The sequence below is a fragment of the Oncorhynchus nerka genome, linkage group LG13 (genome assembly GCF_034236695.1).
Source record: "Oncorhynchus nerka isolate Pitt River linkage group LG13, Oner_Uvic_2.0, whole genome shotgun sequence".
Classification (NCBI taxonomy): Eukaryota; Metazoa; Chordata; class Actinopteri; order Salmoniformes; family Salmonidae; genus Oncorhynchus; species Oncorhynchus nerka.
In genome coordinates this window covers 75932974-75960626 of record NC_088408.1, presented here as the reverse complement: position 1 = coordinate 75960626, position 27653 = coordinate 75932974, and the positions used below count along the sequence as shown (strand labels likewise).

The window sequence follows — 27653 nt, the reverse complement described above, 5'->3', positions numbered from 1 at the left end:
TAAAACACCAAATAATGCATGCAGAGCAGAATTAGGCCGATACCCACTAATTATCAAAATCCAGAAAAGAGCCATTAAATTCTACAACCACCTAAAAGGAAGCGATTCACAAACCTTCCATAACAAAGCCATCACCTACAGAGAGATGAACCTGGAGAAGAGTCCCTAAGCAAGCTGGTCCTGGGGCTCTGTTCACAAACACAAACATACCCCACAGAGCCCCAGGACAACAGCACAATTAGACCCAACCAAATCATGAGAAAACAAAAAGATAATTACTTAACACATTGGAAAGAATTAACAAAAAAACAGAGCAAACTAGAATGCTATTTGGCCCTAAACAGAGAGTACACAGCGGCAGAATACCTGACCACTGTGACTGACCCAAAATTAAGGAAAGCTTTGACTATGTACAGACTCAGTGAGCATAGCCTTGCTATTGAGAAAGGCCGCCGTAGGCAGACATGGCTCTCAAGAGAAGACAGGCTATGTGCTCACTGCCCACAAAATGAGGTGGAAACTGAGCTGCACTTCCTAACCTCCTGCCCAATGTATGACCATATTAGAGATACATATTTCCCCCAGATCACACAGATCCACAAAGAATTCGAAAACAAATCCAATTTTGAAAAACTCCCATATCTACTGGGTGAAATTCCACAGTGTGCCATCACAGCAGCAAGATTTGTGACCTGTTGCCACGAGAAAAGGGCAACCAGTGAAGAACAAACACCATTGTAAATACAACCCATATTTATGCTTATTTATTTTATCTTGTGTTCTTTAACTATTTGTACATTGTATATATATATATATATATAATATGACATTTGTAATGTCTTTACTGTTTTGAAACTTCTGTATGTGTAATGTTTACTGTTCATTTTTGTTGTTTTTCACCTTATATATTCACTTTGTATGTTGTCTACCTCACTTGCTTTGGCAATGTTAACACATGTTTCCCATGCCAATAAAGCCCTTGAATTGAATTGAATTGAGAGAGGAAAAGACAAGAGAGAGACAGAGAGATAAGAGGAGAGAGGAAAAGTCAAGAGAGAGACAGAGAGAGAAAGAGAGAGAGGGAGGAGAGAGGAAAAGACAAGAGAGAGACAGAGAGACAGAGAGAGAGAGAGAGAGGAAAAGACGAGAGACAGAGAGAGAGGAGAGAGGAAAAGACAAGAGCGAGACAGAGAGAGAGAGAGAGAGAGAGAGAGAGAGGAAAAGACAACAGAGAAACAGAGACAGAGAGAGAGGAGGAGAGAGGAAAAGACAAGAGAGAGACAGAGAGAGAGGGGAGGAGAGAGGAAAAGACAAGATAGAGACAGAGAGAGAGGAAAAGACAAGAGAGAGAGAGGAGAGAGGAAAAGACAACAGAGAGACAGAGAGAGAGAGAGAGAGAGAGGGGAAAAGACAACAGAGAGACAGAGAGAGAGAGAGAGAGAGAGAGATGAAAATACAAGATAGAGACAGAGAGAGAGAGGAAAAGACGAGAGAGAGAGGAGAGAGGAAAAGACAACAGAGAGACAGAGAGAGAGAGAGAGGAAAAGACAACAGAGAGACAGAGAGAGAGAGAGAGAGAGAGAGAGAGAGAGAGGGGGAGAGAGAGAGAGAGAAAGCGAGAGGAAAAGACAAGAGAGAGAGAGAGAGAGAGAGAGAGGAGGGGAGAGGAAAAGACATCAGAGAGACAGAGAGAGAGAGAGAGAGAGCGAGAGGAAAAGACAAGAGAGAGACAGAGAGAAGGGAAGAGATTGAAGAGAGATGAGTGGAGAAAGAGCGAGAGGGAGGGAGGAAGAAAGGCAGTTATCATACATTTGAAATACTGCAAAGCTCTTGTTCCATATCTTCTGCAGGGTGTGTACACTTGACTTCTGCATAACCCCTCGTCATCCCATAGATAACCACAGGGACTAGATTATCACTGTACACACACACGATAACTAAAGCCTGCATCTGCACCAGTCCTCTCCTCTGAAGGGAGCAGATAACAGACTCCTTCCCCTCTCTTTCTCTCTCTTTATTCCCCCTCTCTTCTCTCAAAGCTGATTAAGGAAAGGCTTTAACCTCTCTAGGGTAGGGGGCAGCATTCTGAATTTTGGATGAAAAGCATGCCCAATTAAACAACCTGCTACTCGGGCCCATAAGATATGATATGCATATAACTGGTAGATTTGGATAGAAAACACTCTAACGTTATCAAAACTGTTAAAATAGTGTCTGTGAGTATAACAGAACTGATTTGGCAGGCGAAAACCTGAGAAAATCCATTCAGGAAGTTTTTTTTGTTGTTGAAATATTATAGATCATTTAGGCTAAAAACAACCTGAGGATTGAATATAAACATCGTTTGACATGTTTCTATAAACTTTACGGTTATAATTTTGATTTTTTTGTCTGCCTGCCTGCGTTTGAGCCTGTGGATTACTGAAGAACACACGCAAACAAAACGCAAAGAGACTTTATCGAACAAAAGGAACATGTATTGAGTAAATGAATGTCTTCTGAGTGCCACCATATGAAGATCATCAAAGGTAAGGGATTAATTTTATCTCTATTTCTGAGTTTTGTAACGCTTCTGCTTGGCTGGTTACTGTTTGTAATAATTTGTCAAATGGGCTATGTTCTGGGCTAGGTATGTTCTGGGCTAGGGATGCTTTCGCCGAAAAGCATTTTATAAATCTGACACCGTGGTTGGATTAACAAGAAGTTCATCTTTAAACCTATGTAACATATGTTTGGTTTTCTGAATTGTTATAATGAGCATTTCTGTATTTGAATTTGGCGCTCTGCAATCTCACTGGATGTTGGCCAGATGGGACACATACCCTAGAGAGGTTAAAAAGACAGTCAAGCTGACCTCTACAGGTGAGTATAGGTGAGACACCACAGTGTGACAGAGCAGTGTCTCTCCTCTCAGGGAGGGACTGTATGGAGAGAATAAAGACTAGGGATAGTAAAAGGGACATAAGGGTCCATACCTTCCAGAAAGATGTCCTGCTCTGGCAGGAAGAATCCTCCAACACAGCAGGCCAACAAGGCTATGAACTTCAGGAACCAAAACCTGTCAGAGAGAGAGAGAGAGACAAACATCACTACACACACACTGATTAATAAACAGATTCACACACACACCGATACAGTGCACGTACCCGTTGTGTATGGCGGCACGGCAGCCCGTGGCAGAGTTGACTCGTAGGGTGAATATAAAGAAGAAGAAGAAGAAGCAGGCCATGCCGAAGCAGACCTTGTACACAGCAGAGTAACCCACCAAGGTAGAGCAGTTCTCACCAGCATTCAGCTTCTCACACAGGTCCCTGTATAACGGGATCTAAAACACGGAGACAGAGAGAGACAGAAACAGAGAGAGAGAGAGAGACAGACAGAGAGACAGAGAGAGACAGAAACAGAGAGAGAGACAGAGAGAGAGACAGAGAGACAGAAACAGAGAGAGAGACAGAAACAGAGAGAGAGACAGACAGACAGAGAGAGACAGAAACAGAGAGAGAGACAGACAGAGACAGCAACAGAGAGAGACAGAAACAGAGAGAGAGACAGAAACAGAGAGAGAGACAGACAGACAGACAGAGACAGCAACAGAGAGAGAGAGACAGACAGAAAGAGAGACAGAGAGAGAGACAGACAGACAGAAACAGAGAGAGACAGACAGAGAGACAGAAACAAAGAGAGAGAGAGAGAGACAGAGAGAGACAGAAACAGAGAGAGAGACAGACAGACAGAAACAGAGAGAGAGAGACAGAGAGAGACAGAAACAGAGAGAGACAGAAACAGAGAGAGACAGAGAGACAGAAACAGAGAGAGAGACAGAAACAGAGAGAGACAGAAACAGAGAGAGAGACAGACAGACAGAGAGACAGAAACAGAGAGAGAGACAGAGAGACAAGAGAGAGACAGAAACAGAGAGAGACAGACAGACAGAGAGAGACAGAAACAGAGAGAGAGACAGAAACAGAGAGAGACAGAAACAGAGAGAGACAGACAGAGCAACAGAGAGAGACAGACAGAGACAGACAGACAGATATACAGAGAGAGATAGACAGAGGCAGAGAGAGACAGACAGACAGAGAGATGGAGAGAGAGATAGACAGAGACAGAGAGAGATGGAGAGAGATAGACAGAGAGACACAGAGATGGAGAGAGAGACAGAGAGAGACAATGAGCCATGTTAACACTATAGGTATGGTAATATCACTATTATGGCGGAATGGATTTGTAAAGAAAAATAATTTGGTACAAGTGGCAAACAAAAATGCAGGCACTAGGTAGGGAGGTCTGGGCAGATGAGATGTAGTCATTGTTTATGTGTGTCTGTAAGTTGTTGTTCGTATGTATACGTTTGTATCTGGAGTGGGAAGAAACCTTTTGAAAAATAATTTGAGAAACAAATATTATTCTAATTAAAAAAGGAATGGATCACACAAATCACAGCATGTCTGAATGTGTGTGTGTTCCCCAGAGGACAGAGGAGCCCACAGTCTTCAGTCAGAGTAGAGTTAATAGGGTCCATGCTGAGCGTCACGCTTCTAAACAAGCTGCAAAAGGAACAGGCAGCGACACCAAACCCTCTTTCTCTCCATCAAGCCCTATTTCTTTCTCTCCATCAAACCGTCTTTCTCTTTCTCTTCGGCCTGTTACTGAGGCTGTCGGCCACAACAAACAAAGACAGGGATGAATAAATTACCAGCCTGCTTTCAGCAGAGAGAACAAATGACAGAAAGAGAGTAAGAGAGAGTGTGTGAGAGAGCGAGGGGGATGTATAGAGAGAGAGAGAGGGGGAGAGAGAGAGAGAGAGAGAGAAAGGGAGGGAAGAGATGTAGGCCTATATAAAGGGGCAGAGAGGGAGGGAGTGAGAATGCCTATAGAAAGTGGAAAGACCGAGCAAGAGTCACTTGAGTCATTTCTATAGGAAATAAAGACAGCTGCTTCAACGCTGGGAGTCTCTATATAAAAGTGTTTTAAACCAGTGAGAGACTGGCTGTGTGTTGGAATGTCCTTTATAAAGCTGCCCTGGAGCCTTGCATCAGCTTTCACTTGTAGTAGCTTCCTGGTATATAAGTTCTGCTCTATCCAAACAAACTAACAAAAACCTCAAATGTCCTTTGGTCTATGTCACCTGACTGTTCCACTTTCTAGATTATTGGTTGAGTCGGACACCCCTAACATGGCTGTAGTATAGTCGGCCAGTCACTGGACAGAGCTGTCATAGTTCAGTACCACAGCCAATATAGACACAGTATAGTAGGATATAGAGCAGTTGGCTTGGCAGTAATATAACAGGCTGTTTTTGTAGTCTTTGTGTGTTGTGAAGAAGCTGATTAGCATGTCGATAGAGCTTTGATTAGGAGAAGGACAGCGCTGACTCTCACTGCTGTAAATCTACTGACAAAAGACCAACGCTCTCTCACACATACACAATGACCGCGCTCTCATCTTCTAAACTGCCCACTGCGCTGTGTGTGTGTGTTCATCGTGTGTCTCTAACGGTAGCCATTTTGTGCCTGGATGTTCCTTTTACAGAATGTCTGTTTCATATGGAGCTAAACAGCAGGACGTCTGCTCTATACAAAGAGAGAGGGAGAGTCTTTGACAGCTCTTTCAGTGGTAGAGTAGTCACAGTCAGTGCCATCCCACTGGGCACAGACGTCAGTTCCAAGTCATTTCATTGATTCAACCAGTGTGTGCCCAGTTGGACAGTAACAGTCTGATAAATACAGTGAACAAATGTTTTGTTGTTTTGGCTCTGTGCTCCAACACTTTGGAATTGAAATGATACAATGACTATGAGTTTAAAGTGCAGACTGTCATCTTTTATTAGAGGGTATTTTCATCCACATCGGGTGAACCATTTAGAAATTATAGCACTTTCTGTACATAGTCCCTTCATTTCAGGGTACCAAAAGTATTGGGACAAATTCACTTATATGTGTATCAAAGTAGTCAAAAGTTTAGTATTTGGTCCCATATTCCTAGAACCCAATGATTACATCAAGCTTGTGACTCTACAAACTTGTTGGATGCATGTTCTGTTTGTTTTGGTTGTGTTTCAGAGTATTTTGTGCCCAATAGAAATGAATGGTGAACAATGTATCGTGTCATTTTGGAGTCACTTTTATTGTAAATAAGAATATAATATATGTCTAAACACTTCTACATTAATGAGGATGTTACCATGACTAACTATCCTCAATTTAATATTGTCTTTACTAATATGTAAAATTAGTTTCAATTTAGAATGGCCCATTTGATCAAATGGGCAGGAACAGGGGTAGGAGGGAAAATACATGTTATCCTTATGCACTGCAACTGCGAATGGAGGCCACTTTCCTGCCAGGTCCTTTTACTGATGTTGGGTAGGCTACTCCGTTTATTACACTACGCAACAGGTGATATTCCGCCCAAACTCTGTATGTCATGGGCTCTCCAACCCTGTTCCTGCAGCTACCCAGTACTCTGTATGTCATGGGCTCTCCAACCCTGTTCCTGCAGCTAACCAGTACTCTGTATGTCATGGGCTCTCCAACCCTGTTCCTGCAGCTAACCAGTACTCTGTATGTCATGGGCTCTCCAACCCTGTTCCTGCAGCTAACCAGTACTCTGTATGTCATGGGCTCTCCAACCCTGTTCCTGCAGCTAACCAGTACTCTGTATGTCATAGGCTCTCCAACCCTGTTCCTGCAGCTAACCAGTACTCTGTATGTCATGGGCTCTCCAACCCTGTTCCTGCAGATACCCAGTACTCTGTATGTCATGGGCTCTCCAACCCTGTTCCTCATGGGCTCTCCAACCCTGTTCCTGCAGATACCCAGTACTCTGTATGTCATGGGCTCTCCAACCCTGTTCCTGCAGCTACCCAGTACTCTGTATGTCATGGGCTCTCCAACCCTGTTCCTGCAGATACCCAGTACTCTGTATGTCATGGGCTCTCCAACCCTGTTCCTGCAGCTACCCAGTACTCTGTATGTCATGGGCTCTCCAACCCTGTTCCTGCAGATACCCAGTACTCTGTATGTCATGGGCTCTCCAACCCTGTTCCTGCAGCTACCCAGTCCTCTGTATGTCATGGGCTCTCCAACCCTGTTCCTGCAGATACCCAGTACTCTGTATGTCATGGGCTCTCCAACCCTGTTCCTGCAGATACCCAGTACTCTGTATGTCATGGGCTCTCCAACCCTGTTCCTGCAGCTACCCAGTCAGTGCTTTACTTGGGAAACCAAGTGAAATCTGTTCATGAACATGGATAGTAACATGTTTTCACAACTAAAGATTTCATTTAACTGTTGACAGCCCCTCTTTCTGCGCGCTGGTGAAAGGAATGAAGGAGAGAGGAGATGGAAACTCCAGGTGGTGAGATATTACGTATAGCAGCATAAGGTAACGTGTCAGCCCATTCATTATGAAAATATAAACAATTCCCTATTACTAGGATATTCTAAATCAAATACAGATTCACTATAGGCCATCTCTGGATTTGTTTAATATAAGATCGACCAATTATGTATCTTAAATCTGTATTTTTTTGCATGTCTTTCAGCCATGTGTACTATGTGGTAGGTTATGTATTGTATAACGGCACAATCATAATTTTAATTAACGTTTTTTTCAGGCTTCAGCTCATATATAGACCTATGCGTATGCATAAGCGCTAATATGCATATAGAAAGCGCTGTCCATTTCATTTTTAGGCTTTGAAACAACATCCACAACAACCATGTTTTCCACTCAGTTTCAGCCTGTTCAAATTGATCAATCACAGTGTGGTGAGATATAAAAGCACATACTGTTTTGAAGATAAGTGTTTGATGTGATTTTCAATAGCATTTGCATTGCTGTCAGAGTTTTTAGAGGAACAATAGAGCCCTGAGTACCAGGCCATTAGAACCTGATGATCATTAGTGAGTTGGGTTCTACTAACACATGTCAAAGTGGTTAGAGGAACAATAGAGCCCTGAGTACCAGGCCATTAGAACCTGATGATCATTAGTGAGTTGGGTTCTACTAACACATGTCAGAGTGGTTAGAGGAACAATAGAGCCCTGAGTACCAGGCCATTAGAACCTGATGATCATTAGTGAGTTGGGTTCTACTAACACATGTCAGAGTGGTTAGAGGAACAATAGAGCCCTGAGTACCAGGCCATTAGAACCTGATGATCATTAGTGAGTTGGGTTCTACTAACACATGTCAGAGTGGTTAGAGGAACAATAGAGCCCTGAGTACCAGGCCATTAGAACCTGATGATCATTAGTGAGTTGGGATCTACTAACACATGTCAGAGTGGTTAGAGGAACAATAGAGCCCTGAGTACCAGGCCATTAGAACCTGATGATAATTAGTGAGTTGGGTTCTACTAACACATGTCAGAGTGGTTAGAGGAACAATAGAGCCCTGAGTACCAGGTCATTTGAACCTGATGATAATTAGTGAGTTGGGTTCTACTAACACATGTCAGAGTGGTTAGAGGAACAATAGAGCCCTGAGTACCAGGCCATTAGAACCTGATGATCATTAGTGAGTTGGGATCTACTAACACGTCCAGAGTACATAAGAGGAGAATACCTTGAGTCAACTGTCACGTAGAATTTTACTACGGTCATGACTCATGACTGCCAGTGTGGTGGTAATACGGACACCGCAACAGCCCTACACACTACCCTCTGTAGCGCCTTGCAGTTGCCATACCAAGCAGTGATGCAGCCAGTCAAGATGTTCTCGATGCTGCAGCTGTAGAACAGCCCTGTCGATGTGAATGGGGGTGTGCTTGGCCCGCCGTTTCCTGTCGTCCACGAGCAGCTCCTTTGTCTGACTGGAGCGTTGAGGGAGAGGTTGTTGTTGGTGATCAGGCCTACCAGCATTGTGTCGTCGGCAAACTTAATGATGGTGTTGGAGTTGTGGGCGGGTGAAAAGGGAGTACAGGAGGGGACTAACACACACCCCTGAGTGGCCCCCGTGTTAAGGGTCAGCGTGGCGGATGTGTTGTTGCCTACCCTCACCACCTGTAGTTACTGTCTGTGTTAGCCCCCGTGTTGAGGGTCAGTGTGGCGGATGTGTTGTTGCCTACCCTCACCACCTGTAGTTACTGTCTGTGTTAGCCCCCGTGTTGAGGGTCAGTGTGGCGGATGTGTTGTTGCCTACCCTCACCACCTGTAGTTACTGTCTGTGTTAGCCCCCGTGTTGAGGGTCAGCGTGGCGGATGTGTTGTTGCCTACCCTCACCACCTGTAGTTACTGTCTGTGTTAGCCCCCGTGTTGAGGGTCAGCGTGGCGGATGTGTTGTTGCCTACCCTCACCACCTGTAGTTACTGTCTGTGTTAGCCCCCGTGTTGAGGGTCAGTGTGGCGGATGTGTTGTTGCCTACCCTCACCACCTGTAGTTACTGTCTGTGTTAGCCCCCGTGTTGAGGGTCAGTGTGGCGGATGTGTTGTTGCCTACCCTCACCACCTGTAGTTACTGTCTGTGTTAGCCCCCGTATTGATGGTCAGCGTGGCGGATGTGTTGTTGCCTACCCTCACCACCTGTAGTTACTGTCTGTGTTAGCCCCCGTGTTGAGGGTCAGCGTGGCGGATGTGTTGTTGCCTACCCTCACCACCTGTAGTTACTGTCTGTGTTAGCCCCCGTGTTGAAAGTCAGCCTGGCGGATGTGTTGTTGCCTAGCCTCACCACCTGTAGTTACTCTCTGTGTTAGCCCCCGTGTTGAGGGTCAGTGTGGCGGATGTGTTGTTGCCTACCCTCACCACCTGTAGTTAATGTCTGTGTTAGCCCCCGTGTTGAGGGTCAGCGTGGCGGATGTGTTGTTGCCTACCCTCACCACCTGTAGTTACTGTCTGTGTTAGCCCCCGTGTTGAGGGTCAGTGTGGCGGATGTGTTGTTGCCTACCCTCACCACCTGTAGTTACTGTCTGTGTTAGCCCCGTGTTGAGGGTCAGCCTGGCGGATGTGTTGTTGCCTACCCTCACCACCTGTAGTTACTGTCTGTATTAGCCCCGTGTTGAGGGTCAGCGTGGCGGATGTGTTGTTGCCTACCCTCACCACCTGTAGTTACTGTCTGTGTTAGCCCCCGTGTTGAGGGTCAGCCTGGCGGATGTGTTGTTGCCTACCCTCACCACCTGTAGTTACTGTCTGTGTTAGCCCCCGTGTTGAGGGTCAGCCTGGCGGATGTGTTGTTGCCTACCCTCACCACCTGTAGTTACTGTCTGTGTTAGCCCCGTGTTGAGGGTCAGCCTGGCGGATGTGTTGTTGCCTACCCTCACCACCTGTAGTTACTGTCTGTGTTAGCCCCCGTGTTGAGGGTCAGCCTGGCGGATGTGTTGTTGCCTACCCTCACCACCTGTAGTTACTGTCTGTGTTAGCCCCCGTGTTGAGAGTCAGCCTGGCGGATGTGTTGTTGCCTACCCTCACCACCTGTAGTTACTGTCTGTGTTAGCCCCCGTGTTGAGGGTCAGTGTGGCGGATGTGTTGTTGCCTACCCTCACCACCTGTAGTTACTGTCTGTGTTAGCCCCCGTGTTGAGGGTCAGCCTGGCGGATGTGTTGTTGCCTACCCTCACCACCTGTAGTTACTGTCTGTGTTAGCCCCGTGTTGAGGGTCAGCCTGGCGGATGTGTTGTTGCCTACCCTCACCACCTGTAGTTACTGTCTGTGTTAGCCCCCGTGTTGAGGGTCAGCCTGGCGGATGTGTTGTTGCCTACCCTCACCACCTGTAGTTACTGTCTGTGTTAGCCCCCGTGTTGAGGGTCAGCCTGGCGGATGTGTTGTTGCCTACCCTCACCACCTGTAGTTACTGTCTGTATTAGCCCCGTGTTGAGGGTCAGCGTGGCGGATGTGTTGTTGCCTACCCTCACCACCTGTAGTTACTGTCTGTGTTAGCCCCGTGTTGAGGGTCAGCCTGGCGGATGTGTTGTTGCCTACCCTCACCACCTGTAGTTACTGTCTGTGTTAGCCCCCGTGTTGAGGGTCAGCCTGGCGGATGTGTTGTTGCCTACCCTCACCACCTGTAGTTACTGTCTGTGTTAGCCCCGTGTTGAGGGTCAGCCTGGCGGATGTGTTGTTGCCTACCCTCACCACCTGTAGTTACTGTCTGTGTTAGCCCCGTGTTGAGGGTCAGCCTGGCGGATGTGTTGTTGCCTACCCTCACCACCTGTAGTTACTGTCTGTGTTAGCCCCGTGTTGAGAGTCAGCCTGGCGGATGTGTTGTTGCCTACCCTCACCACCTGTAGTTACTGTCTGTGTTAGCCCCGTGTTGAGGGTCAGTGTGGCGGATGTGTTGTTGCCTACCCTCACCACCTGTAGTTACTGTCTGTGTTAGCCCCGTGTTGAGGGTCAGCCTGGCGGATGTGTTGTTGCCTACCCTCACCACCTGTAGTTACTGTCTGTGTTAGCCCCCGTGTTGAGGGTCAGCCTGGCGGATGTGTTGTTGCCTACCCTCACCACCTGTAGTTACTGTCTGTGTTAGCCCCCGTGTTGAGGGTCAGCCTGGCGGATGTGTTGTTGCCTACCCTCACCACCTGTAGTTACTGTCTGTGTTAGCCCCGTGTTGAGAGTCAGCCTGGCGGATGTGTTGTTGCCTACCCTCACCACCTGTAGTTACTGTCTGTGTTAGCCCCGTGTTGAGGGTCAGTGTGGCGGATGTGTTGTTGCCTACCCTCACCACCTGTAGTTACTGTCTGTGTTAGCCCCCGTGTTGAGGGTCAGTGTGGCGGATGTGTTGTTGCCTACCCTCACCACCTGTAGTTACTGTCTGTGTTAGCCCCCGTATTGATGGTCAGCGTGGCGGATGTGTTGTTGCCTACCCTCACCACCTGTAGTTACTGTCTGTGTTAGCCCCCGTGTTGAGGGTCAGCGTGGCGGATGTGTTGTTGCCTACCCTCACCACCTGTAGTTACTGTCTGTGTTAGCCCCCGTGTTGAGGGTCAGCCTGGCGGATGTGTTGTTGCCTAGCCTCACCACCTGTAGTTACTCTCTGTGTTAGCCCCCGTGTTGAGGGTCAGTGTGGCGGATGTGTTGTTGCCTACCCTCACCACCTGTAGTTAATGTCTGTGTTAGCCCCCGTGTTGAGGGTCAGCGTGGCGGATGTGTTGTTGCCTACCCTCACCACCTGTAGTTACTGTCTGTGTTAGCCCCCGTGTTGAGGGTCAGTGTGGCGGATGTGTTGTTGCCTACCCTCACCACCTGTAGTTACTGTCTGTGTTAGCCCCCGTGTTGAGGGTCAGTGTGGCGGATGTGTTGTTGCCTACCCTCACCACCTGTAGTTACTGTCTGTGTTAGCCCCCGTGTTGATGGTCAGCGTGGCGGATGTGTTGTTGCCTACCCTCACCACCTGTAGTTACTGTCTGTGTTAGCCCCCGTGTTGAGGGTCAGCGTGGCGGATGTGTTGTTGCCTACCCTCACCACCTGTAGTTACTGTCTGTGTTAGCCCCGTGTTGAGGGTCAGCCTGGCGGATGTGTTGTTGCCTACCCTCACCACCTGTAGTTACTGTCTGTGTTAGCCCCCGTGTTGAGGGTCAGCCTGGCGGATGTGTTGTTGCCTACCCTCACCACCTGTAGTTACTGTCTGTATTAGCCCCCGTGTTGAGGGTCAGCGTGGCGGATGTGTTGTTGCCTACCCTCACCACCTGTAGTTACTGTCTGTGTTAGCCCCCGTGTTGAGGGTCAGCCTGGCGGATGTGTTGTTGCCTACCCTCACCACCTGTAGTTACTGTCTGTGTTAGCCCCCGTGTTGAGGGTCAGCCTGGCGGATGTGTTGTTGCCTACCCTCACCACCTGTAGTTACTGTCTGTGTTAGCCCCCGTGTTGAGGGTCAGCCTGGCGGATGTGTTGTTGCCTACCCTCACCACCTGTAGTTACTGTCTGTGTTAGCCCCGTGTTGAGGGTCAGCCTGGCGGATGTGTTGTTGCCTACCCTCACCACCTGTAGTTACTGTCTGTGTTAGCCCCCGTGTTGAGAGTCAGCCTGGCGGATGTGTTGTTGCCTACCCTCACCACCTGTAGTTACTGTCTGTGTTAGCCCCCGTGTTGAGGGTCAGTGTGGCGGATGTGTTGTTGCCTACCCTCACCACCTGTAGTTACTGTGTGTGTTAGCCCCCGTGTTGAGGGTCAGCGTGGCGGATGTGTTGTTGCCTACCCTCACCACCTGTAGTTAATGTCTGTGTTAGCCCCCGTGTTGAGGGTCAGCGTGGCGGATGTGTTGTTGCCTACCCTCACCACCTGTAGTTACTGTCTGTGTTAGCCCCCGTGTTGAGGGTCAGCGTGGCGGATGTGTTGTTGCCTACCCTCACCACCTGTAGTTACTGTCTGTGTTAGCCCCCGTGTTGAGGGTCAGAGTGGCGGATGTGTTGTTGCCTACCCTCACCACCTGTAGTTACTGTCTGTGTTAGCCCCCGTGTTGAGGGTCAGTGTGGCGGATGTGTTGTTGCATACCCTCACCACCTGTAGTTACTGTCTGTGTTAGCCCCCGTGTTGAGGGTCAGCGTGGCGGATGTGTTGTTGCCTACCCTCACCACCTGTAGTTACTGTCTGTGTTAGCCCCCGTGTTGAGGGTCAGTGTGGCGGATGTGTTGTTGCCTACCCTCACCACCTGTAGTGACTGTCTGTGTTAGCCCCCGTGTTGAGGGTCAGCCTGGCGGATGTGTTGTTGCCTACCCTCACCACCTGTAGTTACTGTCTGTGTTAGCCCCCGTGTTGAGGGTCAGCGTGGCGGATGTGTTGTTGCCTACCCTCACGACCTGTAGTTACTGTCTGTGTTAGCCCCCGTGTTGATGGTCAGTGTGGCGGATGTGTTGTTGCCTACCCTCACCACCTGTAGTTACTGTCTGTGTTAGCCCCCGTGTTGAGGGTCAGCCTGGCGGATGTGTTGTTTCCTACCCTCACCACCTGTAGTTAATGTCTGTGTTAGCCCCCGTGTTGAGGGTCAGCCTGGCGGATGTGTTGTTGCCTACCCTCACCACCTGTAGTTACTGTCTGTGTTAGCCCCCGTGTTGAGGGTCAGCGTGGCGGATGTGTTGTTGCCTACCCTCACCACCTGTAGTTACTGTCTGTGTTAGCCCCCGTGTTGAGGGTCAGTGTGGCGGATGTGTTGTTGCCTACCCTCACCACCTGTAGTTACTGTCTGTGTTAGCCCCCGTGTTGAGGGTCAGCGTGGCGGATGTGTTGTTGCCTACCCTCACCACCTGTAGTTACTGTCTGTGTTAGCCCCCGTGTTGATGGTCAGTGTGGCGGATGTGTTGTTGCCTACCCTCACCACCTGTAGTTACTGTCTGTGTTAGGCCCCGTGTTGAGGGTCAGCGTGGCGGATGTGTTGTTGCCTACCCTCACCACCTGTAGTTACTGTCTGTGTTAGCCCCCGTGTTGAGGGTCAGCCTGGCGGATGTGTTGTTGCCTACCCTCACCACCTGTAGTTACTGTCTGTGTTAGCCCCCGTGTTGAGGGTCAGCCTGGCGGATGTGTTGTTTCCTACCCTCACCACCTGTAGTTAATGTCTGTGTTAGCCCCCGTGTTGAGGGTCAGCCTGGCGGATGTGTTGTTGCCTACCCTCACCACCTGTAGTTACTGTCTGTGTTAGCCCCCGTGTTGAGGGTCAGCGTGGCGGATGTGTTGTTGCCTACCCTCACCACCTGTAGTTACTGTCTGTGTTAGCCCCCGTGTTGAGGGTCAGTGTGGCGGATGTGTTGTTGCCTACCCTCACCACCTGTAGTTACTGTCTGTGTTAGCCCCCGTGTTGAGGGTCAGTGTGGCGGATGTGTTGTTGCCTACCCTCACCACCTGTAGTTACAGTCTGTGTTAGCCCCCGTGTTGAGGGTCAGCGTGGCGGATTTGTTGTTGCCTACCCTCACCACCTGTAATTACTGTCTGTGTTAGCCCCCGTGTTGAGGGTCAGCCCGGATGTGTTGTTGCCTACCCTCACCACTTGTAGTTACTGTCTGTGTTAGACCCCGTGTTGAGGGTCAGCGTGGCGGATGTGTTGTTGCCTACCCTCACCACCTGTAGTTACTGTCTGTGTTAGCCCCCGTGTTGATGGTCAGTGTGGCGGATGTGTTGTTGCCTACCCTCACCACCTGTAGTTACTGTCTGTGTTAGACCCCGTGTTGAGGGTCAGCGTGGCGGATGTGTTGTTGCCTACCCTCACCACCTGTAGTTACTGTCTGTGTTAGCCCCCGTGTTGAAGGTCAGTGTGGCGGATGTGTTGTTGCCTACCCTCACCACCTGTAGTTACTGTCTGTGTTAGCCCCCGTGTTGAGGGTCAGCGTGGCGGATGTGTTGTTGCCTACCCTCACCACCTGTAGTTACTGTCTGTGTTAGACCCCGTGTTGAGGGTCAGTGTGGCGGATGTGTTGTTGCCTACCCTCACCACCTGTAGTTACTGTCTGTGTTAGCCCCCGTGTTGAGGGTCAGCGTGGCGGATGTGTTGTTGCCTACCCTCACCACCTGTAGTTACTGTCTGTGTTAGCCCCCGTGTTGAGGGTCAGCGTGGCGGATGTGTTGTTGCCTACCCTCACCGCCTGTAGTTACTGTCTGTGTTAGCCCCCGTGTTGAGGGTCAGCGTGGCGGATGTGTTGTTGCCTACCCTCACCACCTGTAGTTACTGTCTGTGTTAGCCCCCGTGTTGAGGGTCAGTGTGGCGGATGTGTTGTTGCCTACCCTCACCACCTGTAGTTACTGTCTGTGTTAGCCCCCGTGTTGAGGGTCAGTGTGGCGGATGTGTTGTTGCCTACCCTCACCACCTGTAGTTACAGTCTGTGTTAGCCACCGTGTTGAGGGTCAGCCTGGCGGATGTGTTGTTGCCTACCCTCACCACCTGTAGTTACTGTCTGTGTTAGCCCCCGTGTTGAGGGTCAGCGTGGCGGATGTGTTGTTGCCTACCCTCACCACCTGTAGTTACTGTCTGTATTAGCCCCCGTGTTGAGGGTCAGCGTGGCGGATGTGTTGTTGCCTACCCTCACCACCTGTAGTTACTGTCTGTGTTAGCCCCCGTGTTGAGGGTCAGTGTGGCGGATGTGTTGTTGCCTACCCTCACCACCTGTAGTTACTGTCTGTGTTAGCCCCCGTGTTGAGGGTCAGTGTGGCGGATGTGTTGATGCCTACCCTCACCACCTGTAGCTACTGTCTGTGTTAGCCCCCGTGTTGAGGGTCAGTGTGGCGGATGTGTTGTTGCCTACCCTCACCACCTGTAGTTACTGTCTGTGTTAGCCCCCGTGTTGAGGGTCAGTGTGGCGGATGTGTTGTTGCCTACCCTCACCACCTGTAGTTACTGTCTGTGTTAGCCCCCGTGTTGAGGGTCAGCGTGGCGGATGTGTTGTTGCCTACCCTCACCACCTGTAGTTACTGTCTGTGTTAGCCCCCGTGTTGAGGGTCAGCCTGGCGGATGTGTTGTTGCCTACCCTCACCACCTGTAGTTACTGTCTGTGTTAGCCCCCGTGTTGAGGGTCAGCCTGGCGGATGTGTTGTTGCCTACCCTCACCACCTGTAGTTACTGTCTGTGTTAGCCCCCGTGTTGAGGGTCAGTGTGGCGGATGTGTTGTTGCCTACCCTCACCACCTGTAGTTACTGTCTGTGTTAGCCCCCGTGTTGAGGGTCAGTGTGGCGGATGTGTTGTTGCCTACCCTCACCACCTGTAGTTACAGTCTGTGTTAGCCCCCGTGTTGAGGGTCAGCCTGACGGATGTGTTGTTGCCTACCCTCACCACCTGTAGTTACAGTCTGTGTTAGCCCCCGTGTTGAGGGTCAGCCTGGCGGATGTGTTGTTGCCTACCCTCACCACCTGTAGTTACTGTCTGTGTTAGCCCCCGTGTTGAGGGTCAGCGTGGCGGATGTGTTGTTGCCTACCCTCACCACCTGTAGTTACTGTCTGTGTTAGCCCCCGTGTTGAGGGTCAGCCTGGCGGATGTGTTGTTGCCTACCCTCACCACCTGTAGTTACTGTCTGTGTTAGCCCCCGTGTTGAGGGTCAGCGTGGCGGATGTGTTGTTGCCTACCCTCACCACCTGTAGTTACTGTCTGTGTTAGCCCCCGTGTTGAGGGTCAGCCTGGCGGATGTGTTGTTGCCTACCCTCACCACCTGTAGTTACTGTCTGTGTTAACCCCCGTGTTGAGGGTCAGCGTGGCGGATGTGTTGTTGCCTACCCTCACCACCTGTAGTTACTGTCTGTGTTAGCCCCTGTGTTGATGGTCAGTGTGGCGGATGTGTTGTTGCCTACCCTCACCACCTGTAGTTACTGTCTGTGTTAGCCCCCGTGTTGAGGGTCAGTGTGGCGGATGTGTTGTTGCCTACCCTCACCACCTGTAGTTACAGTCTGTGTTAGCCACCGTGTTGAGGGTCAGCCTGGCGGATGTGTTGTTGCCTACCCTCACCACCTGTAGTTACTGTCTGTGTTAGCCCCCGTGTTGAGGGTCAGCGTGGCGGATGTGTTGTTGCCTACCCTCACCACCTGTAGTTACTGTCTGTATTAGCCCCCGTGTTGAGGGTCAGCGTGGCGGATGTGTTGTTGCCTACCCTCACCACCTGTAGTTACTGTCTGTGTTAGCCCCCGTGTTGAGGGTCAGTGTGGCGGATGTGTTGTTGCCTACCCTCACCACCTGTAGTTACTGTCTGTGTTAGCCCCCGTGTTGAGGGTCAGTGTGGCGGATGTGTTGATGCCTACCCTCACCACCTGTAGTTACTGTCTGTGTTAGCCCCCGTGTTGAGGGTCAGTGTGGCGGATGTGTTGTTGCCTACCCTCACCACCTGTAGTTACTGTCTGTGTTAGCCCCCGTGTTGAGGGTCAGCGTGGCGGATGTGTTGTTGCCTACCCTCACCACCTGTAGTTACTGTCTGTGTTAGCCCCCGTGTTGATGGTCAGTGTGGCGGATGTGTTGTTGCCTACCCTCACCACCTGTAGTTACTGTCTGTGTTAGGCCCCGTGTTGAGGGTCAGCGTGGCGGATGTGTTGTTGCCTACCCTCACCACCTGTAGTTACTGTCTGTGTTAGCCCCCGTGTTGAGGGTGAGCCTGGCGGATGTGTTGTTGCCTACCCTCACCACCTGTAGTTACTGTCTGTGTTAGCCCCCGTGTTGAGGGTCAGCCTGGCGGATGTGTTGTTTCCTACCCTCACCACCTGTAGTTAATGTCTGTGTTAGCCCCCGTGTTGAGGGTCAGCCTGGCGGATGTGTTGTTGCCTACCCTCACCACCTGTAGTTACTGTCTGTGTTAGCCCCCGTGTTGAGGGTCAGCGTGGCGGATGTGTTGTTGCCTACCCTCACCACCTGTAGTTACTGTCTGTGTTAGCCCCCGTGTTGAGGGTCAGTGTGGCGGATGTGTTGTTGCCTACCCTCACCACCTGTAGTTACTGTCTGTGTTAGCCCCCGTGTTGAGGGTCAGTGTGGCGGATGTGTTGTTGCCTACCCTCACCACCTGTAGTTACAGTCTGTGTTAGCCCCCGTGTTGAGGGTCAGCGTGGCGGATTTGTTGTTGCCTACCCTCACCACCTGTAATTACTGTCTGTGTTAGCCCCCGTGTTGAGGGTCAGCCTGGCGGATGTGTTGTTGCCTACCCTCACCACTTGTAGTTACTGTCTGTGTTAGCCCCCGTGTTGAGGGTCAGCGTGGCGGATGTGTTGTTGCCTACCCTCACCACCTGTAGTTACTGTCTGTGTTAGCCCCCGTGTTGATGGTCAGTGTGGCGGATGTGTTGTTGCCTACCCTCACCACCTGTAGTTACTGTCTGTGTTAGACCCCGTGTTGAGGGTCAGCGTGGCGGATGTGTTGTTGCCTACCCTCACCACCTGTAGTTACTGTCTGTGTTAGCCCCCGTGTTGAAGGTCAGTGTGGCGGATGTGTTGTTGCCTACCCTCACCACCTGTAGTTACTGTCTGTGTTAGCCCCCGTGTTGAGGGTCAGCGTGGCGGATGTGTTGTTGCCTACCCTCACCACCTGTAGTTACTGTCTGTGTTAGACCCCGTGTTGAGGGTCAGTGTGGCGGATGTGTTGTTGCCTACCCTCACCACCTGTAGTTACTGTCTGTGTTAGCCCCGTGTTGAGGGTCAGCGTGGCGGATGTGTTGTTGCCTACCCTCACCACCTGTAGTTACTGTCTGTGTTAGCCCCGTGTTGAGGGTCAGCGTGGCGGATGTGTTGTTGCCTACCCTCACCGCCTGTAGTTACTGTCTGTGTTAGCCCCCGTGTTGAGGGTCAGCGTGGCGGATGTGTTGTTGCCTACCCTCACCACCTGTAGTTACTGTCTGTGTTAGCCCCGTGTTGAGGGTCAGTGTGGCGGATGTGTTGTTGCCTACCCTCACCACCTGTAGTTACTGTCTGTGTTAGCCCCCGTGTTGAGGGTCAGTGTGGCGGATGTGTTGTTGCCTACCCTCACCACCTGTAGTTACAGTCTGTGTTAGCCACCGTGTTGAGGGTCAGCCTGGCGGATGTGTTGTTGCCTACCCTCACCACCTGTAGTTACTGTCTGTGTTAGCCCCCGTGTTGAGGGTCAGCGTGGCGGATGTGTTGTTGCCTACCCTCACCACCTGTAGTTACTGTCTGTATTAGCCCCCGTGTTGAGGGTCAGCGTGGCGGATGTGTTGTTGCCTACCCTCACCACCTGTAGTTACTGTCTGTGTTAGCCCCCGTGTTGAGGGTCAGTGTGGCGGATGTGTTGTTGCCTACCCTCACCACCTGTAGTTACTGTCTGTGTTAGCCCCCGTGTTGAGGGTCAGTGTGGCGGATGTGTTGATGCCTACCCTCACCACCTGTAGCTACTGTCTGTGTTAGCCCCCGTGTTGAGGGTCAGTGTGGCGGATGTGTTGTTGCCTACCCTCACCACCTGTAGTTACTGTCTGTGTTAGCCCCCGTGTTGAGGGTCAGCCTGGCAGATGTGTTGTTGCCTACCCTCACCACCTGTAGTTACTGTCTGTGTTAGCCCCCCCTCACCACCTGTGTTGAGGGTCAGTGTGGCGGATGTGTTGTTGCCTACCCTCACCACCTGTAGTTACTGTCTGTGTTAGCCCCGTGTTGAGGGTCAGTGTGGCGGATGTGTTGTTGCCTACCCTCACCACCTGTAGTTACAGTCTGTGTTAGCCCCCGTGTTGAGGGTCAGCCTGACGGATGTGTTGTTGCCTACCCTCACCACCTGTAGTTACAGTCTGTGTTAGCCCCCGTGTTGAGGGTCAGCGTGGCGGATGTGTTGTTGCCTACCCTCACCACCTGTAGTTACTGTCTGTGTTAGCCCCCGTGTTGAGGGTCAGCCTGGCGGATGTGTTGTTGCCTACCCTCACCACCTGTAGTTACTGTCTGTGTTAACCCCCGTGTTGAGGGTCAGCGTGGCGGATGTGTTGTTGCCTACCCTCACCACCTGTAGTTACTGTCTGTGTTAGCCCCTGTGTTGATGGTCAGTGTGGCGGATGTGTTGTTGCCTACCCTCACCACCTGTAGTTACTGTCTGTGTTAGACCCCGTGTTGAGGGTCAGCGTGGCGGATGTGTTGTTGCCTACCCTCACCACCTGTAGTTACTGTCTGTGTTAGCCCCCGTGTTGAGGGTCAGCGTGGCGGATGTGTTGTTGCCTACCCTCACCACCTGTAGTTACTGTCTGTGTTAGCCCCCGTGTTGAGGGTCAGCCTGGCGGATGTGTTGTTGCCTACCCTCACCACCTGTAGTTACTGTCTGTGTTAGCCCCCGTGTTGAGGGTCAGCCTGGCGGATGTGTTGTTGCCTACCCTCACCACCTGTAGTTACTGTCTGTGTTAGCCCCCGTGTTGAGGGTCAGCGTGGCGGATGTGTTGTTGCCTACCCTCACCACCTGTAGTTACTGTCTGTGTTAGCCCCCGTGTTGAGGGTCAGCGTGGCGGATGTGTTGTTGCCTACCCTCACCGCCTGTAGTTACTGTCTGTGTTAGCCCCGTGTTGAGGGTCAGCGTGGCGGATGTGTTGTTGCCTACCCTCACCACCTGTAGTTACTGTCTGTGTTAGCCCCCGTGTTGAGGGTCAGCCTGGCGGATGTGTTGTTGCCTACCCTCACCACCTGTAGTTACTGTCTGTGTTAGCCCCCGTGTTGAGGGTCAGCCTGGCGGATGTGTTGTTGCCTACCCTCACCACCTGTAGTTACTGTCTGTGTTAGCCCCGTGTTGAGGGTCAGTGTGGCGGATGTGTTGTTGCCTACCCTCACCACCTGTAGTTACTGTCTGTGTTAGCCCCGTGTTGAAGGTCAGTGTGGCGGATGTGTTGTTGCCTACCCTCACCACCTGTAGTTACTGTCTGTGTTAGCCCCGTGTTGAGGGTCAGCGTGGCGGATGTGTTGTTGCCTACCCTCACCACCTGTAGTTACTGTCTGTGTTAGACCCCGTGTTGAGGGTCAGTGTGGCGGATGTGTTGTTGCCTACCCTCACCACCTGTAGTTACTGTCTGTGTTAGCCCCGTGTTGAGGGTCAGCGTGGCGGATGTGTTGTTGCCTACCCTCACCACCTGTAGTTACTGTCTGTGTTAGCCCCGTGTTGAGGGTCAGCGTGGCGGATGTGTTGTTGCCTACCCTCACCGCCTGTAGTTACTGTCTGTGTTAGCCCCGTGTTGAGGGTCAGCGTGGCGGATGTGTTGTTGCCTACCCTCACCACCTGTAGTTACTGTCTGTGTTAGCCCCCGTGTTGAGGGTCAGTGTGGCGGATGTGTTGTTGCCTACCCTCACCACCTGTAGTTACTGTCTGTGTTAGCCCCCGTGTTGAGGGTCAGCGTGGCGGATGTGTTGTTGCCTACCCTCACCACCTGTAGTTACTGTCTGTGTTAGCCCCGTGTTGAGGGTCAGCCTGGCGGATGTGTTGTTGCCTACCCTCACCACCTGTAGTTACTGTCTGTGTTAGCCCCGTGTTGAGGGTCAGCATGGCGGATGTGTTGTTGCCTACCCTCACCACCTGTAGTTACTGTCTGTGTTAGCCCCGTGTTGAGGGTCAGCGTGGCGGATGTGTTGTTGCCTACCCTCACCACCTGTAGTTACTGTCTGTGTTAGCCCCGTGTTGAGGGTCAGCGTGGCGGATGTGTTGTTGCCTACCCTCACCACCTGTAGTTACTGTCTGTGTTAGCCCCCGTGTTGAGGGTCAGCCTGGCGGATGTGTTGTTGCCTACCCTCACCACCTGTAGTTACTGTCTGTGTTAGCCCCCGTGTTGAGGGTCAGCGTGGCGGATGTGTTGTTGCCTACCCTCACCACCTGTAGTTACTGTCTGTGTTAGCCCCGTGTTGAGGGTCAGCGTGGCGGATGTGTTGTTGCCTACCCTCACCACCTGTAGTTACTGTCTGTGTTAGCCCCGTGTTGAGGGTCAGCGTGGCGGATGTGTTGTTGCCTACCCTCACCGCCTGTAGTTACTGTCTGTGTTAGCCCCCGTGTTGAGGGTCAGCGTGGCGGATGTGTTGTTGCCTACCCTCACCACCTGTAGTTACTGTCTGTGTTAGCCCCCGTGTTGAGGGTCAGTGTGGCGGATGTGTTGTTGCCTACCCTCACCACCTGTAGTTACTGTCTGTGTTAGCCCCCGTGTTGAGGGTCAGTGTGGCGGATGTGTTGTTGCCTACCCTCACCACCTGTAGTTACTGTCTGTGTTAGCCCCCGTGTTGAGGGTCAGTGTGGCGGATGTGTTGATGCCTACCCTCACCACCTGTAGCTACTGTCTGTGTTAGCCCCCGTGTTGAGGGTCAGTGTGGCGGATGTGTTGTTGCCTACCCTCACCACCTGTAGTTACTGTCTGTGTTAGCCCCCGTGTTGAGGGTCAGTGTGGCGGATGTGTTGTTGCCTACCCTCACCACCTGTAGTTACTGTCTGTGTTAGCCCCCGTGTTGAGGGTCAGCGTGGCGGATGTGTTGTTGCCTACCCTCACCACCTGTAGTTACTGTCTGTGTTAGCCCCCGTGTTGAGGGTCAGCCTGGCGGATGTGTTGTTGCCTACCCTCACCACCTGTAGTTACTGTCTGTGTTAGCCCCCGTGTTGAGGGTCAGCCTGGCGGATGTGTTGTTGCCTACCCTCACCACCTGTAGTTACTGTCTGTGTTAGCCCCCGTGTTGAGGGTCAGTGTGGCGGATGTGTTGTTGCCTACCCTCACCACCTGTAGTTACTGTCTGTGTTAGCCCCCGTGTTGAAGGTCAGTGTGGCGGATGTGTTGTTGCCTACCCTCACCACCTGTAGTTACTGTCTGTGTTAGCCCCCGTGTTGAGGGTCAGCGTGGCGGATGTGTTGTTGCCTACCCTCACCACCTGTAGTTACTGTCTGTGTTAGACCCCGTGTTGAGGGTCAGTGTGGCGGATGTGTTGTTGCCTACCCTCACCACCTGTAGTTACTGTCTGTGTTAGCCCCCGTGTTGAGGGTCAGCGTGGCGGATGTGTTGTTGCCTACCCTCACCACCTGTAGTTACTGTCTGTGTTAGCCCCCGTGTTGAGGGTCAGCGTGGCGGATGTGTTGTTGCCTACCCTCACCGCCTGTAGTTACTGTCTGTGTTAGCCCCCGTGTTGAGGGTCAGCGTGGCGGATGTGTTGTTGCCTACCCTCACCACCTGTAGTTACTGTCTGTGTTAGCCCCCGTGTTGAGGGTCAGTGTGGCGGATGTGTTGTTGCCTACCCTCACCACCTGTAGTTACTGTCTGTGTTAGCCCCCGTGTTGAGGGTCAGCCTGGCGGATGTGTTGTTGCCTACCCTCACCACCTGTAGTTACTGTCTGTGTTAGCCCCCGTGTTAAGGGTCAGCGTGGCGGATGTGTTGTTGCCTACCCTCACCACCTGTAGTTACTGTCTGTGTTAGCCCCCGTGTTGATGGTCAGTGTGGCGGATGTGTTGTTGCCTACCCTCACCACCTGTAGTTACTGTCTGTGTTAGCCCCCTTGTTGAGGGTCAGCGTGGCGGATGTGTTGTTGCCTACCCTCACCACCTGTAGTTACTGTCTGTGTTAGCCCCCGTGTTGATGGTCAGCGTGGCGGATGTGTTGTTGCCTACCCTCACCACCTGTAGTTACTGTCTGTGTTAGCCCCCGTGTTGAGGGTCAGTGTGGCGGATGTGTTGTTGCCTACCCTCACCACCTGTAGTTACTGTCTGTGTTAGCCCCCGTGTTGAGGGTCAGCGTGGCGGATGTGTTGTTGCCTACCCTCACCACCTGTAGTTACTGTCTGTGTTAGCCCCGTGTTGATGGTCAGTGTGGCGGATGTGTTGTTGCCTACCCTCACCACCTGTAGTTACTGTCTGTGTTAGCCCCCGTGTTGAGGGTCAGCGTGGCGGATGTGTTGTTGCCTACCCTCACCACCTGTAGTTACTGTCTGTGTTAGCCCCTGTGTTGATGGTCAGTGTGGCGGATGTGTTGTTGCCTACCCTCACCACCTGTAGTTACTGTCTGTGTTAGCCCCGTGTTGAGGGTCAGCCTGGCGGATGTGTTGTTGCCTACCCTCACCACCTGTAGTTACTGTCTGTGTTAGCCCCCGTGTTAAGGGTCAGCGTGGCGGATGTGTTGTTGCCTACCCTCACCACCTGTAGTTACTGTCTGTGTTAGCCCCCGTGTTGATGGTCAGTGTGGCGGATGTGTTGTTGCCTACCCTCACCACCTGTAGTTACTGTCTGTGTTAGCCCCCTTGTTGAGGGTCAGCGTGGCGGATGTGTTGTTGCCTACCCTCACCACCTGTAGTTACTGTCTGTGTTAGCCCCCGTGTTGATGGTCAGCGTGGCGGATGTGTTGTTGCCTACCCTCACCACCTGTAGTTACTGTCTGTGTTAGCCCCCGTGTTGAGGGTCAGTGTGGCGGATGTGTTGTTGCCTACCCTCACCACCTGTAGTTACTGTCTGTGTTAGCCCCCGTGTTGAGGGTCAGCGTGGCGGATGTGTTGTTGCCTACCCTCACCACCTGTAGTTACTGTCTGTGTTAGCCCCCGTGTTGATGGTCAGTGTGGCGGATGTGTTGTTGCCTACCCTCACCACCTGTAGTTACTGTCTGTGTTAGCCCCCGTGTTGAGGGTCAGCCTGGCGGATGTGTTGTTGCCTACCCTCACCACCTGTAGTTACTGTCTGTGTTAGCCCCCGTGTTGAGGGTCAGTGTGGCGGATGTGTTGTTGCCTACCCTCACCACCTGTAGTTACTGTCTGTATTAGCCCCTGTGGCACCCTGTACTAAACTAGGCTCTCCTAACTACCATACAATTACACACCCAGGAAATGACACCAGGAGCGTTTTCCATAGCTCTGCTCCACTCTGCTGTGCCAGGGAAGGCTTTATTACCGGGGTTATGTGGAGTTTAAAGCTTCCAAAACTATTCTAGAGCTCTACTGTATCTCCATGTGTTAACCAACATCAAGGCAGGAAATAAGACAAGGCCAGACATGTAGGCCCCTATGTGTGTGTGAGCATGTGTGTACGTGTGTGTGCATGTTCCTTGTGTGTGTGTCTGTGTGTGTGCACACACATGTGTGTACGTGTCTAAATGTGCATGTGTGTGTACTCACATGGTCCCTCATTTCCTGTTCCACAGTAGGTGACATCATGACGACACAGACAATGGTGACCAGGAGGAAGTAGAGGACATACATGAAGCGTGTTGATGTGGACTGCTTGATCTTAGGACAGCAGCCACAGCAACAGGAGCAGGCTGCCGAGCCACAGCAGCACGCCAGCTACACCAGTACAGAAGAGAAGACAGGCATTAAAACTTACAGTATACTGTCATTATGCATGCTCAATAACAACATTATGGGCCAGTTTCCTGGACACAAAGTATGCCTCTCCAAGTAGGAGATTCTCCATTTAGATGTATGATTCTCCATTGAGATTTAAGATTATCCATTGAGATTTAAGATTATCCATTGAGATTTAAGATTATCCATTGAGATTTTAAGATTATCCATTGAGATTTAAGATTATCCATTGAGATTTTAAGATTATCCATTGAGATTTTAAGATTATCCATTGAGATTTAAGATTATCCATTGAGATTTAAGATTATCCATTGAGATTTAAGATTATCCATTGAGATTTTAAGATTATCCATTGAGATTTAAGATTATCCATTGAGATTTAAGATTATTCATTGAGCGTGTTTTTTTAGTCCAGAACTAGGCTTAATCTGTGTCTGGGAAACCAAACCGCCCCCTTAAGATCTAAACTAAAGCCAGTCACTGCTGCTAACAACTCAGGAAAATGCACAGAGAGAGAAAGAAGGAAAGTCATTGATGCAGCCAAAACGTTGTTGAGCAGGAATCTCGGGAGTCTTGGCTGGTTGATAGGAGTTAGAGGAGCTTGAGCAGATCCCTGGCTGGTAGTGTGTATTGTTGTGAATTGTTAGATACTACTGCACTGTTGGAACACAATAATTTTGGTACACCTGCAATAACAACTGCTAAATAAGTGTATGTGACCAATAAAATGTGATGTGATTTAGAGGCTGGAGGAGCAGGTGTCTAGAGCATACCACAGAGTACTGGCATTAGCACCGGAACAGAACACATCAGACCGTTACAAACACACACCCACACACAGACAATATCAAAGACACACTTTACTGTGGTATCATAGGGTTAGGGTTAAGCACTGGCTCAGACCATATCTGGCTTTACATCCGTTACTGTATAATACACAGATTACGTAACAGACACAGGCCTAGAACACAGTTTAGACCTCATCTCACATGGTAGGCTTTACTGCCATATAACATACTATGTCACAAACTCTGTAGGCCTTAATCCTGTCTATCTAAAGTGTTTATTATGGCCCAAAACATGTACGTGTACACACAGCTGTGTTCTTAAATATTGGCTTTCATAGTTTTTGAATTCTCAGTGCAGCTTAAGCAATTTCTCCAACTGTCAACACATTCAAATGAATATTGGATGAGTACCAGAACCGTGTTGGATGGGAATTTGGGGGAGGTGCGCGTTCGGGCTCTGGTCTCCCGCTGATATTGGTCTCAAATCCGGGTAGCTATTTCACGATGGGATGCCGGACTATTGCGTCTTAGCATCTGCGGACTATGATGGAACTGACAGTGTTTTAGTAACATTAAATCTTATTAAAATCTGTTCATATAAACCCCCAGGAAGAATTTTTTAAAAACATTTCTGACAAACAAGCACCATTTTCATACAATGTTTGGGAATGATATAGAGTAAGGCATTTGTGAAAATTCTATAGCAATATAGAGTGGGGAAGCGGCTTTAAGTTTGAAAACTTAATAGAGTGAAGTACATAAAACCAAATAAAACCATCTCAGTCTTGTCCAGGACGGGACTCTACACAGACCGGTGCGCCATAGCCAATCAGAGATACAGTAGGCCTACAAATAAGCCATTTCCACATGGGCCTGCCATCATTCACTTTGAGCTGGACTGTGTGTTTACAGGCAGTAGCAACAGACTTTAGGTAATTAGAACGCATTCGTCAAAGCCACAAAATACACCTGAATGGATACCTTCAAATATGTAAATCTCACGGGAGTCAGTTGAACCGAGCTGACTTCCGGGTTAAGTGGGCGGGTGTTAAGAAGCGCGGTTTGGCAGGTCATGTTTTGGAGGACGCATAACTCGACCTTCGACCACTCCTGAGCCCGTTGGGGAGTTGCAGCGATGAGACAATATCGTAATTGGATATCACTATATTGGGGAGAAGAAAAAAAAATACTAAAATATTTTATTTAGATTGACTACTAAGAGATATGCTAACTCTGAATAACAGTAACCAAATGACACCTGCA

At 50.5% G+C, this 27653-nt stretch overlaps 1 protein-coding gene across 1 annotated transcript in view; it reads right to left on the bottom strand.

The window, feature by feature from the left end:
* Positions 1–27653, bottom strand: part of LOC115140684 (serine incorporator 5-like) — a 62713-nt gene that overhangs the window by 21833 nt on the left and 13227 nt on the right. Inside the window, exons 2-4 of the mRNA XM_065026706.1 lie at positions 25414–25581; positions 3147–3325; positions 2976–3058 (exon numbers count right to left, since the gene is read on the bottom strand). Coding sequence (XP_064882778.1) covers positions 2976–3058; positions 3147–3325; positions 25414–25581 — 430 coding nt within the window. The remainder of the gene's footprint in view (positions 1–2975; positions 3059–3146; positions 3326–25413; positions 25582–27653) is intronic.